We start from the raw sequence: 16,023 nt of genomic DNA, 5'->3' as shown, positions 1-16,023 counted from the left end.
TGCCTCTCCAGGTGGGAGGGGCCTTTGGTTCGCTTCCCTGTCTCAGCCGAGGGTGGGAGAAGAATGAGGCTGCTCACTAGGGCCACACCGAACACTTTGTTAGGCTCTTCTGTCCTCAGGCGCTTGGGACACCGCTGGAGACCACTTCTCCCAGACCTTTATTCTTTTCTGTTTTCTTTTTAGGGGGTACCTTCTGAAGGTGCCATTAGCTTCTTTTACATCCAGGAAATAGAGAAGTCTGGAGCCCAGGGCTCTCCTTGGCCCTGTCTGATCTCCCAAAGTGCAGCAGTGTGATTTCTGAGCTTGCGGGATTAGCAACGTCATCCTAGTTTCCGCTGCTTCTCTGTAAGGCTGCCCAGTGAGCCCAGCACATCCCATCACCAGCCACACACCCACCCAGTAGGTCAGCCCTCATCATCACCTCCTAAGGATGTTCCAACCCATGCCTGTTCCACACATATTTGCTGCAGAAGGTCAGAAACCCAGAGGCACAGCAGTTAGTGACGGCTGGGAATTTGTATACAGTGTTCATAATTCCATCTCCAAGTTCACTTGTACTGTTTCCCCAATCACTGTAGAATGTGAAGGATGGGCCTTGCTGTCCCCATTTTACAGATCAGGAAACTAACCACTTGTCTGAAATGTTTTCTTTTAAAATTAAAATTATCATCATGCTAATAATTTTTTTTAATGTACGGTTTACATTCTGCCTCCTCAGAGAACACACATTAAAGAAGACTGATAAGCACTGTAAGCATCCAAAGTGATTTTTGTAAATATTTTAAAGTTGAAGGAAAGAAAGGGCAAAAGAGAGGGAGGGAAACTAATTTGCTAGTCCACAGAGCAAGGAGGTCGGGGAAACTGAAGCAGGCCGTGAGCCCTCCTGTGGCCCCAGCTCTATCCTTTGCTCCTCTGTCCTTCCCAGCCAGATGAGGGCAGCCAGCCCTGGCCAGGCCCAGGAGAACCCAGCAGCGGGTCTCAGGCCTGTGTCTTCTCGGTGCTCTGATGCCCCACCTCCTCCCTGAGGAATGGAGTCTGCCCCCTCCCCTACTCCTCACCCTCACCCCCTTGCTTGCCAGACGCCTCTGGGAACTGGGTTTGCCAGGCTGTGGAGACCCAGGGCTGGGCGGGGCGGGGGGGCACCCATGGACATGTGGAATGAAGCTGTGGTCCCTGAACGTACCCAAGAGCGGGGCACCTAAACCGTGCCGTTCACCCCCTGGATGAGGCGGTGGGGGGTGGGAATGAGTGGAGACAGAACCATGTGGTCTGGTGAGCAGTGCCCTGCAGGCTGACCGATGCAGGTTTTGTCTTGGCCGTCAGCGTGGGGGAATGCTCCTGAGGCCACAGCAGGACTTGCGCGGTGGGACCCCTGAGGCACCTGGGAAGCCCCAGGGACAGACCCCCTGAAGCACAGCAGCTGTGTTTGCGGAGCCCCTCTGTTTGCTCATGGGCCCCGTGGGGGGACTTGGGAGTGCCCAGGGCTGGGCTCTGAAACCACTGGGGCCAAGACCTTCGTTTCTCTTCTCCCCCAAACTTCCTTGTTTCCCCCACCTGTGAGGCCGCCAGAGAGGCAGCAGCTGCTCCACGTGTGGGCTCGTAACCTGCGCCCCCAAATGTGTGCAGGTTTTAGCACAACCTAGGAGGCAGGTCTCATTAATCACAGCTTATCCAGGAGAAAACTGAGGAACAGACATGTTAAATAACTTGCCAAAGGTGATCAGCCAGTTAGGAGAACCACAAGTGGGACAGGCTGTTATTCAAAGATGGGGTCTCACTAGGACTTGCCAAAGCAGAGAGCCCCTGCAGAGAGGTGGTTCCCTCCCACAGACCTGCCAGGGCAGTGCCCACCTGGACTGGGGGGGGTGGATAGGAAGGGGAGGTGTGGCGGAGACGCAGATCTGTGTGCTGTTTACAGAAGTCTTTATTGGGGAGATGTCAGAGTTCATGGATCACCGGGAGGTGCAAATAGAGAGTTCTGAGGATGCTGCTGGGGCGGGGGCTTGTGGGGGAGCCCGCATCCTGCCCAGGCTGCCCAGAAGCCTGGGAGCACCGGTGCCAGTCCCTCGACGTTCTCTGCAGGGAGTGCCCTGGATCCTTGGCATCACTCAGCCTCCCTCTGGGGGTCGCTGGGGCCTTGCCACTGTCCATCTGTCTGCGAGAAGCCCAGGGATCAGCGGAGGGTCCAGTCCTCCTTGGCACATCCCTTCTACTTGGCTGCTTCTCCTGAGACTCCCCAAAGAGCCAGTCCAGGGGGTCCACAGTGCCAGTCCCAGGCAGGGAGGGCTGCTGGCCAGTGAAGCGAGTGGTGATGTCCTGTAGAGACCCAGTGGGGCAGCTCTTCGCACAGGAACGGGCTGGCCGGTGGGGTCTGCTGGTTCGCACCCTCGCTGCAGCCTCATCCAGCACTGAGGTGGGCTGTGCCAACTGACAAATGGACCTCACGTAGTCATCCAGGCTGGGGGAGGCGGGGGGCTCCTCTCCAGCCCCTCCGGGTAGCATCTCCTCCGAGGTCTCCCGAATTGTGGGCAGGAGGGCCACAGAAAGCAAAAGCCGGGACCTCATAGCTGCCGGTGAAGGGGAGGCAGCGACCTGTTGGTTGACAGAGAACTCGGGGTGAGGGACCGCTGGCCATCCTGACACCCCTCCCATGTCCCCTCCCCCATCTGAGGTCCCCTGGGAGAATCAGAAGCCTGAGAGCAATTTAAAGTCTGCAGATCCAAGACCAGGCTCGAACTCCTGGGCTCTTTCTGCTAACATCACTTAAGACTCTTAATATTACTGTGGTTCAAGAACCTATACAAATCAGAGAGCCCAGCTTCATGGACGGGAGTCCGAGGAAACCTGGGTTTAAAACCAAACCTGGGTTTAAAGACCAAGGTTCTTTGGAAAAGTCACCTCTCCAAGCCTCCACTTCTCCATAAAATAGGGTTATAAATACACCTCTCAAGGGTGTCGGGAAAACATATGGAACGTTTTCCTCAGGGGTAACGCCTCTATGAATATGAAGCCCCTCTGCAGCTGTCGTCACCACTCTTAGCTGCATCCTGGTCTTTAACCCAGTGAGGCAGGGCACGTCCCAGGCTGAGAACTGCCCTCAAACATACCCAATGCATTTTTGTTTTACCTCAAACCAGAGAGCAGTAGCCCTCCCTTACCTGTAGCTGAGAAAGTCTGGGGGTATCAGGGGAGATGGATGAGCAAGGAAGTCCTCAGGAAGCGCCCAGGAAACTCAGGGCCAAGGGCTCAGAGTCGAGGAGTTGGAGCCGGTGTCCGGAGCCAGATTGCTGCGAGAAGGACAACAAGGACCATATGCCAGGCCTCTGTCCACTGTGCTGCTATCCAGAGTGAAAGCCTCCCTGAGCTGTCTGGCAAACCTTGGGGCCTGGCCACTGCTTTTATACCTTTCCACCAGCAATCAATTACTGTCACACGGGGCCAAAAATAGCAGCACTCAGGAAGGCTCTCAGAGGAAAACAGCTTGGCTGGGCGGGGTCTGGCCCAGCTGCCAGCTCGGAGCAAGTGTTTGCACTCCTGGGAGGTTCTGGGAATGTTTATTCCGCAGGGCAGGGTTGGGGTAGCCACAGCTCCTGGCCATCTCAGGGCACTGGGAGGGGCAGGGGCCTCCAGTGGACTTCCACAGCAGCCCTAGACTCTGCCATCTCTGCCTGGAAGCATTCTTCGATACATCTTACACCAGCACGCCGACATCCCACATCACTCTGGCCCAGTGCTGGCTCTGGCTGAGCCCCCAGCCTGCACCTGCAAGGGACCCCATCAGACACAGCAATGCAGAACTCAGCCTGGAGGTGGCCAAGGCTGGGCTTCCTGGGCTTGCTGAGACTTGGGCTATGCCCACCTTCCTCTGGTCCTCGGGACCAGAGGCAGCCTGAGGGGTCCTGGTCTTACCGCTTCACAGAGGAGGAGCTATCAGATGAGAACTGGCTTGTGTATTTGTTCCTGGGTATCTAACTAGTACTTCTCTGCACCAGTGACTATTCTAGGTACAGAGAACGTAGCAATGGACCAGTCGTTACGTCCTTCACCCAAAATGCGGTTCAGGTCTTGGTTTTCAGACTTGGCTTCAGACACCACTGTCAGATGTTGACGCATTGCTGGAGAGAGCCTCCGCTCCACCAGGAACATCTCATGTCCACTTGCAGACATGATTATCCATTGATACCCGCCCCACAGTGGACTCTGGGTGGAGGAACATGGAAAAAAAAAAAAACAGCTGCAGACAAGCTGATGCTCTGGGGCAAGGCTGAGGTGGGGTCCATGAGGCTGGACATGCTGAGGCCAGGCCTTCAAAGACGGCTCTGGGGACCCCACTGTGAAGAAAGAGGTGGGGCTTGCTCTGGGGAAGCGAGGGGTTGGGGCAGAGCTGCTGCTTCTGAGGTTAGGGCTAAGCCATGCTGGGGACCAGCTGCCTTGTGCGACTCATGTCTGGTGTCCCTGAAAAGACAGCGGGGGTGCCCCCAGTCTGAGCTCCCCTACCCTGGATGGAGGGAACACCCTCTCAGCCTGCAGCTTTCTCTGATCTTATCAGAGGAAACCCACAGCAGAGGAGTGGGACCTCCTTCACCACCCACTTTGGGTTTTCTTATTATCCTCACGGGACCTTTAACTCATTGAATCCATCAAGTCTTTACTTTACAGATAGTTACCTATTTGTGCCTGTGTAGCATCAGTGGTTATCAGTGACTCTGGGTGTTTCTTTTGTTGTTGTTGTTACCTGTTTTCTTTTTAGCAGATGGTGCAAAGCCATTCCAGAAAGCTATGTGTATTTTTGATAACCTTGTACAGAAGAGAACTATTTTCTTTGTGGATGGCAGGGTGTTTTTAAACTATTACGAACTAACCATGAAATCAATACTGCAGGACACCCCTGTAAGTGTTGCCAGGGATATGAGACTTCCACAAGGTCCCTGTTCTCACAGTTTTCAGTGCTAACAAGGAGAAAGAAATGGCTTTGATGAATCTATAATAGAATGGTGCTTGAGATAGCACTGGGAGAATGATGTTTTAAGTTTATTGCCGAAAGACCAGTATCAGCAGATTAGGAGCATGTAGCTGGGGAGATCTGACTCTGCTGAAGGGTGAGGCAAAGAAGGTTTCTGGCAGATGCTCTGAGGGTACAGACAAAGCAGCCTGGCCAGGAGCACGTGTGGGCTTGATTAGCTTGGCACAGGGAAGTTGGAGGTGGTTGTGTGCAGACAGAAACCTGAAATAGGTCAAGAAACAGAATCAAGGACCCAAGGGGAGCAAGTAGGAGCTGGCTGAGAGTGCTTCTGGAGGACTCTGTTGATTAGGACCTCAGGGTTTGGCAGCAGGTGAGTGGCTGTGCCATCTGCAGACCTTGGAGAATTGGGGCTGGTCAGGGATGCAGGCTAGGAGCTGTTGTAGACACTCTGAGTGTGTGTGCCACTGGTGGGATGTGGGACTGGCCATATCCCAGGTGGTGAGGAAGGCAAGACTGGCCCTCAGGAAAGAGGCCAGCTTGGAAATCTGGGGGTGGGGACCATGCTAGTCCCGCTCAGTTCTAGTGAGCATGGGATCCAGTGCCCTTGGCACATTCCCAGAAGGGCCAGGTGACCGTGGGCCCCCTGAGCAGGCGCAGCGCTGGGCGGAGAGCCGCCCTGTGTTGCACCGGTGTCTGCACAGCTGTGCTTCCCTGGAGCATGCTTCCTTGCCCTGTGTGGACGTGCCTGCCGGACAGCAGCTGCGTTCCTGTGGGATACCTGACTCAGCGCCCTGTCCCAGCCCCTGCGCCCGAGCGGTGGAAGGGCACGCTTCAGGCTTCCTCTCCAGCCCGGGCCTCGTGCCTTAGAGCACAGAGAAATCCGTGAGCCTTCCCCTAGAGGAAGACGGGACCCCAGGGATAAGAGGCTGCATTTGGGGGCCTGAGTGCACTGGGGAGTCCCCTGGGCCGGGGCTGACTTCTGAGGGGGGTGTGAGGGTGGTCAGTGACCCCTGAGTGCAGCTGCTCTGAGAGGACAGGCTAAGCGTGTGGGTCCCCACAGGAAGAAGGGGCTCTGATCATCGAGGGGCTCCTCAACATCTCCTGGGGACTGAAGCGGCCCATCCGGCTCCAGATACAGGATGACAGGGAGCGCGTGCACCTCTCCTGGACAACCGGACAGTCCAGCTGCCATTCGTGAGTGACCCGCTGGATGGGGCGGGGCCAGCTTGTCTCCATGACAACCTGAAAGTGCTGCTTGGAGTGTGTGGGGCCAGGAGGTTGATCTCTGCCTCTGCGTGGAAGCCCCATTTCTGTTTGGGGCGGGAGGTGGGAGGGTAACCCACCCTCAACCCGGTCACTCCTGTCACCCCTTGACTGCCTCAGCCCAGGACCTCAGCTGCCAACCTGAAGCCTCATCCCCAAGTGGTTCTTCTCCATGACAACCAAGTCACCCTCGCTCCTGGAGAGCGATCCAGGCTGCCCTCCCCTCCACTTGTGATTCTCAAACATTCCTTATCTGTAAGAGAAAGAGGCCCCCCAACACTGCCTGCAAGCCAAGCCTCTCAGCATCTCCTGTTCTATCCTAAAACACACAAGTTTAGCCTCCAGTGGCTCTGCTTTTATTTCAATATCAGAATTTATTTTTACAAATTTATCAGAATTTATTTGTATTAGATTTATTTGAATATATTAAGAACATTTTGATCAGGATAAAATGGTTTTCTACCTGTCTTAACAGATGTTTGCCTCTTCCCACTTCACACCCAAAGACGGGCAATAAGCTGCTGAGTTATGCTTGCTTCTACACGTAATAAATCCTTCTAAGAGTCAGAAACTCAAAACATTTTCCCCTTCAAAAATTCAAGGAAAGTTGCTGCTCTCATGGCCCTTTGCACATTGACACCTGTGGTGTATCTCCAGGTGTCCCTAGTTACCCAGAGTGGATTTTGAGCCTTAGAGCTTCGCGTTTGGATGGGCTCCTTAGAAAAGAGGGTAAAAGTGGTCACACGAACAGTCTCAGACAAGGACCCTCAGAGGCCCCTCAGTGCTGGCTCCTCTGTCTACTCCTCCCACATTCTCTTTCTCGGTGTGCCTACTTCCCATTACGCCCATCCCTCCTCCGGTCCAGCCCTGGCCACCCTGGCTTGGAGTCCACCTTTCTCAGAGGCCTGGAGGTTAGGCCACTCAAGGATGCTGCTGCCCTACTCCCCCAGGCCAGAGGGCAGCCCAGGAGAGCCCACTCGGCACGTAGCCACGGAAGCCAACCGCCTCGGCCTGGCGCCCAGCATGATTACTGTGTGTGTTCCTCTGTCCTACCCCAGGGCCTAGGACATTCCACTCAGGTCTGCAGGGCAGACTCCCTCTCCTTCCAGCAGACACTGGCAATCTTTTGCTTTTCTTTTCATCTTTTACATTGACCACGTGTGAAATCCTGGCCTCAACTCGGCCTGTCCTGCTTCTGGCCTGTGTCTGGCCCACAGAGGCAGCCAGCCTCCTTTTCTTTGATCTGAGCTCCCTTTCTTTGCCAGCAGCCCTCTGAGCATCATGATTGTCTCTTTTCAGGAAGGAGCTACCTGTTCAAGATGGCAGAGTCACTGCCCAGGAACCCAGCGCTCAGGCTGGGCCCCGGGAGGAGAGTTCCAGAGACAGCTCAGGTCGGTGGGGCCTCGAGCAGCCCAGGACCCAGTCTCACTTCTCTGGGGTGGTGGTGGGGCTGGCTCATGACTGCCACCTCTGGAGGTCAGCTTTGTGGAGTAGCAAAGAGTGGCTTTGTTTGCCTTCAAGAGCGTGTGTGCTAAGTTGCTTTGGTCATGTTCGACTCTGCGACACTATGGACTGTAGCCTGCCAGGCTTCTCTGTCCGTGGAATTCTGGAGTGGGTTGCCATTGCCTTCTCCAAGGGATCTTCCTGACCCAGGGCTAAAACCCACATCTATAATTCCTGCACTGCAGGCAGATTCTTTACCAGTGAGCCACCAGGGAAGCCCAGCACCTGCTAAATCTCTCCTTAGCCCGCGGCATTCTTACTGACTTCTCACCCAAGGACAAGGAAGTGGAGGCTTCCAGAGATGATGTGGTTGTCTGAGTCCCTACAACGTGCTGCCTTCTGAAAAGGAGAGCGTCTGCAGAGAACACGGCTCTCACCTGGCCCTGCAGGCCTCTGGGACCTCTTCCCCACCTGCCAGGATCCATACCTGGGTGTCTGTCCTCTCTGCACCCTCCTCTTGGACTCAGTGAAGGACTTGTCCCAGAGAGCAGGGCTGGGGCTGTCAAAGTCCTGCTCTGGGTTCCTGGAGTTGGAGGCCCAGAGGCTATGGCCATGTGGTTTGGTGACACAGGTTATCCTGTCTGGGGTCACCTTCCCTGTCTGCAAAATGGGTATCACACTGGCTGGACCCCAGCCTCCATCCCAGGGACAGCGTTCACACTGCTGTCTCCTGCATCCCAGCGTGCCAGGGAGCCACACGTCACACGCAGCACCACCCCGGAGGCTGTTCTGTCGCTGCGGCACCCCCCCTGCCCTGAGCCTGACCCCCTTGTCCATTCTCGCCACAGAGCCAGTGGAGGAGGAGGAGGAGACCCCACAGCTGATGCGGACCAAGAGTGACGCAGCCTGTGTGATCCAGAGGCGGCCCAGGAGCCGAGCGCCCGGTGAGGCCCAGAGGATCCGGCGACACCGCTTCTCCATCAACGGGCACTTTTACAACCACAAGGTGAAGTCCCAGTCTGGCCTCTCCCCTGGGCCCTGAAGCTGAGGCATAGGGAACCAGCCCCAAGCACCATGCAGTCGTTGGACCTTCTGGAGTGGGGGCCCCTCGAGGGGTCATCCCTGAATTCATCCTCAGCAAAGCCCTGGTGGGCTTCCCAGGTGGTGCTGATGGTAAAGAATCCACCTGCCAATGCAGAAGACGTAAGAGACGCAGGCTGGATCCCTGGGTCAGGAATATCCCCTGGAGGAGAGCTTGGCAGCCCACTCCAGTATTCTTGCCTGGGAAATCCCATGGACACAGAAGCCTGGGGAGCTACAGTCCAAGGGGTCGCAAAGAGTCAGACACAACTGAAGCGACTTAGCATGCATACACAGCCCTGGTATACAGGTGGGGCTGTGCCTGTGTCCTGATGGAGAAACAGGCTCAGGAAGACAGTTGTCTTGCCCCAAATAACATTTCAGTTCATGACCACAAAGCTTGTATTTTTTGCATCACACGGTCACTGTAAATTCATTCTCACAAATTGCATGAATATTTGGAGGGTGATGCTAAATTTGTCTTTAACAAGTCGATTTTCTATAAGGTTTCTACCCAAGGTCAGTTCATTGTTTCATGGGAATGTCATGTCCCCTACTGCCATGTCACTTAAGCCAGCTAGGTCGAGGTGTGCCCTGGAGCAGGTGTGATGGGTCCCAGAGAACTCTCACAGCTCCTGATTCCCAGCACTCAGCCTTTTGTCCTAGCCTTTTGTCCAAGTATGTATTGTACTGACCTCAGGAAAAAAAGATCTCCTTCCCCTGATGACATCATTCCATAAACAAACCCAACTGTAAAAAGGAGAAGTGGATTGTTACTATAAATGGCACACATGGCAGTGTGGGTGAGGCCCTGAATGGAGCGTCCTGTCATAGAACACATCCTGCAGCGCTGGGAAGCTGGAAGCCAGGGTTTCCAGGCTCAGCAGCTGCCCTTCCTGATAGGTGGTGGGTGACTCATGGGATGGGGGGAGCTGGGCAAAGGGAGGTCTTGGGTCAGATCTAAAGCACAGTCACATAAGTGAGGTCTGAGGTCTGCTCAGAGCCATTCAAGCTTATCTTGGGGTACCCTGCACTTGGGTATGAAGAATTCAACAAGGCAGGCTGAAGGGACCCTGCTCCATCATCAGGACCTCCCTCCACTTCACACTAGGTTTGCAGTGAGTCTTAATGAGGAACAATAGGTTATCTTCACTGAATCTAGGAGGGTGAATGCCTGAGTCACTCAGTCATGTCCAACTCTTTGTGACCCCATGGACTATACTCTGCCAGGCTTCTCTGTCCATGTGATTTACCAGGCAAAAATACTGGAGTGGGCAGCCATTTCCTTCTCCAAGAGATCTTCATGGCCCAGGGATTAAACCCAGGTCTCCTGCACTGCAGGCAGTTTCTTTACCATCTGAGCCACCAAGGGAAGTCCAAATCTAGGAAAACCAGGAGTATCTGAGAGCAGTTTCCTCAGAGGGGGAGGGGAAGGCAGGGCTGAAGTTAAACAGAGATTAAGAATGTCTGGATTAGCCAAAGGACCAGCCATCTAACTTGGGTATTCTTTTTTTTTTTTAACGTGGACCATTTTTAGTCTTTATTGAATTCGTTGCCATATTGCTTCTGTTTTATGTTTGGTGTTTTTTGTCCACAAGGCATGTGGGATCTTAGCTGCCTGCCCAGGGGTCAAACCCGGCCCCTTGTAGTGGAAGGCAAAGTCTTAAACACTGGACTGCCAGGGAAGTCCCTGACTTGGGTATTCTTTAAATACTGTTCCAAAGGGGTTTAGTCTGCAAAGTGTTAAGTAAGCACCATTTGCTAATATTTGAATAAATATTGATATGCTATTTTAAGAGATTATTTGAAAATTTAGAAAGATTCTTTGCATGGATTTAGGCTCATTCTAATTCTACATTCCTAAAAAAAAAAAAAAGGAGGTTTTTATGACTCAGGGTACTGAATCGTGGGCTTTATCTTCAGTACATTCACCTCTCCTCTAAGAGGTGTGTTGGGCACTTTAAACCTTACATTAGTCGTTGCAAACGTCACAGGGACAAGAAGTCTGAACACCCTGTAGCCTTTGAAATGAACTGAAGTGAACAGTCAGGGCTTTCATCACAGTCTTTCACGTCCCGTGGTGCCATCCTGCCAAGAAGGGCTTCTTAGCCAGCCAGTCCTACACTCGACACACCAGTCAGGGTGCTTTACCCCAAGTCAGAGATTTACCTGCGAAACGTGGATCCATTCTTCCAGGCAAACTGGGTACCTTCCGGGACATGAACTAGTGTCTTAGGCATGTTGGACAGCTGATTCACATCTCCTGGAGGAGCAAGGGGCTCCCTCTTTTTCTCCTCACTCCACATCCATTCAGAATCAGTGTCCTTGGAAATCAGGTAACAAAGTACTTGAGTCACAGGCAACAATTAAAAAATAATAATAAATTCCTAGAATTAACTTCCTGGAGTTGTTATTCCAGGTTTTATTTCTTAGAACTGTACACTATTGCTCCACTTAATTATTTTCTAAAAGAGTTCTTACTCACAGTACTGTTGGCTTGATTTCCAGAGTGGGTAAACTTGGTACCTGTTTTCAGTTCTTTGCCTGTCGGACTCAAGTGTGTTCTATGAGGGAGAAACCACTGTGGTTAGAGACAGGAAAAGAGCCACAGGACTTCTGTTCCTACTTGGAGCTGGTCGTCTCTCTTGAGAAAAGAGTTCAGGCTGAAGAAACACTGTGTCTTGTTGACATGACCTTTCTTCTCCTAGAGATAGCCTGACTCCTCTGTTTCATATTTCTTAGAAACTGAAAGTCTAGTTGGACTTTCTGTATCACCCAGAGTCATTCTACATCTCAACTGTGGAGAAAGCAGGTTTGGGTTTGAGGCTGGCTCTAGTACTTGGAGATCAGCTGGGGACACTGAACAGAGCCCTCATGTACCCTGAGCCCCAGAACATCCTGGGAAAAGCAGGGCTAGGACCATGCAGGAGGAATGTGTAAACTGGAATTTGGTTTCAGAAAGCAAGGAGGAATCCTAAACCCTCCTCCTTTTGTTAACTGATACATATTACTTGGATATTTGTATAGCTGCTTTTTCTGGGACTTAGGAACATAGCTTTCATTAGATTCTTCAAGAGGTCCAATTACAAAAGGATTAAGATCATGGTTTAAGAGGAATACACTTAATGACACAAAAACATATTCATGATACATTTATATTATGTTAGCAGATTATGTGCAACATGATTCCATTTTTATAAAAACATATGTCTTTATAGGTATAAAGATAAGAATGGAACATTAAAGTTTTAACAACAGTTATCACTTGATAGTTGAATTACAGATCATTTCAAATTTATTCTTTTTGTTTCTCAATGGTCGTTAAACTTGCTACAATAAAACTATATTTTAGCCAACTAGTTACAGTACTTAAGATATCAAAACTAATTTTGAAGGTTATTGAGTAGATTAAAAGTTATAGTACATATGAAAGCATGGTATAAATCACAAGACACAAAGGTTAAAAAAAAAAAGAAAACAAGGAGGAGCTTGCCCACAGGGAAGTCAGATATGAAGGGAGGATCCTGTGCCATGCTGGTGAAGATGGGGCTTGGGGCAGCTCTGCCCTTTCTAGATGGGTGACTCTGATGAGCTACTAACTTCCCCAAGCTCCATGTACTCCTAAGGACTGTTGTGAGGATTAAATCAAAGTATATATAAAGTAGTTAGCAGGTTTATTACCTGATTAGTGATCATTAAGGGCTTAATAAGCTTTAAGCTTATTCCCTGGAAATTCCCTGGTTGACTTCATGTATAGTGTCTCATGAACAAAGGTGGGATACATGCAAGAATATCACAGGCCCCCAAAACTGTGCAGAAGCAGTGTGGTTGGAGCATGGGATGCTTGGGAGGGAACCATGTGTCACACGTGCACAATGTGGGAGGAGCTGCAGACGTCACTGTCTAGGCTGTAGCACGTGCTGTGATACAGTACTGCTCAAAGTTACCCTACAAATAGCATCACAGGATGTTTTCCTCAAATGCGGATGTTGATCCGGGAGTCTGCACCAGGGGGCCTGAGACTGTATACTGACACAGCTGGTCCAGAACACACTTTGAGTTGCAAAATGTTTGAAAGGTTGTTCCTTTGGGCAATAGGGTGGAAAATGGATTGAAAGGGCTGAGACTGGAAGGGAAAAGTTGGGAAGCTGATGCAGTGTAAACAGAGGGCCTCACTGCAGGCAAGCTGGGAGAATAGAGCAAAGTGGACAGATTTGAGAACCTTTAGCCTTAGAATTAGCAGACACGTGGTGATTTGATTCTAGACAGAGTAGAGAGGCTCGTTCCCCAACCCCTGGTGAATGAGTCTCATGGCCCTTGTTATTGTTCAGTCACTCAGTTATGTACAATTGCGACCCCATGCACTGCAGCACACCAAGCTTCCCATGGCCCTGGTTCCTAGAAAAAAGAATCTGGCTCTTATAGATCTGCAGGCATCTTTCTTAGAGGCCTCTGTAGGATGTGAGCTGTCAAAGCTTCCCTGCTCATGCCTGGATCTGGGCGCAGCTCGTGTGTGGATCTGTATGGATGGACAGACACAGGTGATTGCAGAGCCCAGGTTTGCCTGCTGTCCCAGGCTGCTCAGTGCCAGCTGGCTGACAGCATGCCCACACTCTGCCTGCTGTCAGCCCTGTGTCCCCTCTGGCCTCACCCTGAACCGCCTCCCCCTTCCTGTGCAGACCTCCGTGTTCACTCCTGCCTATGGGTCCATGACCAACGTGAGAGTCAACAGCACCATGACGACCCTGCAGGTGCTCACTCTGCTGCTGAACAAGTTCCGAGTAAGTCTGGCTGTGGGCAGCCTCGCCCCAGATGCTGGTGGTTTGCAGTTTTCTTGGGACCCCTCCCAAGAAAAAGCCATGGCAAAAGCCATGGCTCCTAGTAGAAGGCTGAGCGAGGTTTCCTCTGCTGAGCTGGCGGGAGAAATGCTCTGGGAATTTAAGCAGAGAGAGGGGAGAGGAGGGTCCCTGGGGATTTGTGTGGGGGGCATTGGAGATGTGGTTACTGCCAGGGGTCCTTTTCTCTCTCTCCTGTCTTGAAAAGCCATGGTCTGACTTCCTGTCACTATCTGTGCAGGTAGAAAACGGCCCCAGTGAGTTTGCACTCTACATCGTTCATGAGTCTGGGGGTAAGTGTCTGCCTTTGATTCCTGATCATAAAAACTAAAGTCCCCATCCATTTGGCAAGCTCACCGACTGAGCTCCTTCTCTGAGGGCTGAGCTGGCTTGTGCAGCGGGCACAGAGCAGGTGCCCCCTGGCCTTGGGACACACTGTGCACACACCACGAGTAACCCTCCCAGGCTTATATCCAGGCACACATCCCTTTCATCCCACCAGAACCACATGGTGAGCCGATCTCTCCAGTAAGTTCAGTGAGGGGTAGGGAGGACTTTGCTTCTGGGTTTTCAGGATGGATGAGAAGCCCCGCCCCCACTGAGAACTGCTGTTGCAGAATTTGTACCACACAGCCCTCTGTCCAGCGCTGCGTGGCCTGGCCTCCCCAAGTCCGCTTCCCATGCCCTGCTCCTCCAGCCACTGTTCCTCTCTGAGCGGGGCCTTCGCTGAAGGACACAATCCACATCATCAAGGCAGTGTCCATCCCATAACATCTGGCAGCATTGCTGGGGCCTCTGGACATCTGTCTTCCATCCCATTCCCATCCTGGAACAAAGAGACACGGTCCTACCGCCCCGTGAATTTTGTCTACCACGTTCTTTTTCAGAGCGGACAAAATTAAAAGACTGTGAGTACCCACTGATTTCCAGAATCCTACATGGGCCCTGTGAGAAGATCGCCAGGATATTCCTGATGGAAGCTGACTTGGGCGAGGAGGTCCCCCACGATGTGAGTGGGGTTGAGGCATCTCGAGGCCTCTCCTGAGGGAGGGGCTGGGGGACAGCATGGCGGACTCCTGTGACCTTGGGCAGAGCCCCCTTGGGCATTGCTTCCAGGGCCCCCCATGGCCATCACAAAGGTCCATCCCATCTTGATGGTTTCACCCCGTCTTGTTCCTATCAGCCACCACCAGATCCATCAGCTGGCTCAGGGAAATAAGAAGTTGGGTCTTAGAAAACCATGGCCTGGCCTTTTCCATTCTTTCCAGACAGATAGAATCTTTTCCTTCACTGGAGTGTGTTTGTTGTTATTTACGTTAAAAAAAAAAAAAAACAGCAAAAGCTCCTTACCTAGGGTCTAACTGCACTTTATGGAACGGACCAAGTTTCTCAGGACATCTTGAGTCCTGAATGGGCGACGAGCACATTTCCAAACTCTGCTACACAGAATAGGCCTATAGGGTGTGGACCCCAAGAAGAAGGCCTGTGACCCTGTGTCCCTGGGGCCATTTGCAGACTAGTGAGTTTCATTCCATTGTTAGAAACAATGGCATTCCCACCATCTCCACCCCAACCCCAGAGAATACCCAGAGTGACTCCACTCACTACTGAATGGTCTTCCTAAAATTCAGTTTAATCTTTCCTCCCAGGGATCACAGTTGCCTTTGGGGTCGGAATGGGCTCCATCCTCCCATCCTGGTATACACAGAGCTGTGTCGGGGGGTGGGAAGAAGACAGGCAGCCTCTTCCTTGGAGACAAGATCCCGCTGAATTGGCCACAAGGAAAAGAAAACACTTTTGGCCTCTAATTTAAAGCACATTAAAATGTTCTTGGATTTTCTAGGTCGCTCAGTACATTAAGTTTGAAATGCCGGTGCTGGACAGTTTTGTTGAAAAATTAAAAGAAGAGGAGGAAAGAGAAATAATCAAACTGACCATGAAGTAAGCAGCACTTAAATAGCCAGTGGTGGGTCTGGAACATCAGGGCAAGCCTGCAGTCAGAGCATCAGGCCCAGGGCTGGGAGAGCTCTCCCTCCAGTTGTGCCAGATGTCCTCACGCAGTTCAGGGATGCCTGCTAACCCTAGTTCCCCAGGACCTCCCTCTGGCCGCTTGCTCCACAGTGATACCAGACTGGGGTGACAGCCTTCCAAAATGGGGGCCTGCAGCCCAGGCCGCCCATCGAGCCTTGGCAGCCTGACTGTCACGGGACAGACACAAGCTGCTGAAAACTGGGCAGGAGAGTCGGGCAACAGCGCGGGCAGGCCCTGGCCCAGGGCTGAGCGTTCTACTGGAGAGGCTGCCCTAGAGGTGCCGCCGAGGGGGCCTGCCCGTGCACATTCAGCCTGGCCTGAGAAGTGCCCGTTCACACTAGCGGGAGTGCTGAGCCTGCCCCAAAGCAGTAGTTATTGGGATTGCCTGTACCCCTGATGGTTGCAAGT

General features: G+C 52.3%; 2 protein-coding genes across 6 annotated transcripts in view; one reads left to right on the top strand and one right to left on the bottom strand.

The window, feature by feature from the left end:
• Positions 1 to 16,023, top strand: part of RASSF4 (Ras association domain family member 4) — a 34,313-nt gene that overhangs the window by 15,992 nt on the left and 2,298 nt on the right. For 3 of the 5 annotated variants that reach the window (XM_070470547.1, XM_070470546.1, XM_070470548.1), the window contains exons 4-10: positions 6,024 to 6,157; positions 7,526 to 7,617; positions 8,518 to 8,675; positions 13,429 to 13,530; positions 13,826 to 13,877; positions 14,472 to 14,593; positions 15,428 to 15,525. In XM_070470547.1, the coding sequence (XP_070326648.1) occupies positions 6,024 to 6,157; positions 7,526 to 7,617; positions 8,518 to 8,675; positions 13,429 to 13,530; positions 13,826 to 13,877; positions 14,472 to 14,593; positions 15,428 to 15,525 (758 nt within the window). Of the gene's footprint in view, positions 1 to 6,023; positions 6,158 to 7,525; positions 7,618 to 8,517; positions 8,676 to 13,428; positions 13,531 to 13,825; positions 13,878 to 14,471; positions 14,594 to 14,767; positions 14,894 to 15,427; positions 15,526 to 16,023 lie in introns of those variants that run through there. The other 2 variants (XM_070470550.1, XM_070470549.1) reach the window with 2 other exon arrangements.
• On the bottom strand, positions 1,907 to 3,389 carry DEPP1 (DEPP autophagy regulator 1). The gene is made up of 2 exons (XM_070470551.1): positions 3,159 to 3,389; positions 1,907 to 2,592 (listed from the first exon to the last, which is right to left on the bottom strand). Exon 2 carries the CDS (start codon positions 2,563 to 2,565, stop codon positions 1,939 to 1,941), a length of 627 nt encoding a protein of 208 aa, XP_070326652.1. The 5' UTR covers positions 2,566 to 2,592; positions 3,159 to 3,389; the 3' UTR covers positions 1,907 to 1,938.

Source organism: Odocoileus virginianus, chromosome 7 (genome assembly GCF_023699985.2).
Source record: "Odocoileus virginianus isolate 20LAN1187 ecotype Illinois chromosome 7, Ovbor_1.2, whole genome shotgun sequence".
NCBI classification, from domain to species: domain Eukaryota; kingdom Metazoa; phylum Chordata; class Mammalia; order Artiodactyla; family Cervidae; genus Odocoileus; species Odocoileus virginianus.
The sequence above is the reverse complement of the archived record's forward strand: the minus strand, read 5'-3'. Positions and strand labels throughout refer to the sequence as shown.

Coding starts and splice junctions, on each gene's coding strand:
- DEPP1 (XM_070470551.1), bottom strand. CDS start 2,565: ATGAGGTCCCGGCTTTTGCTTTCTGTGGCCCTCCTGCCCACAATTCGG.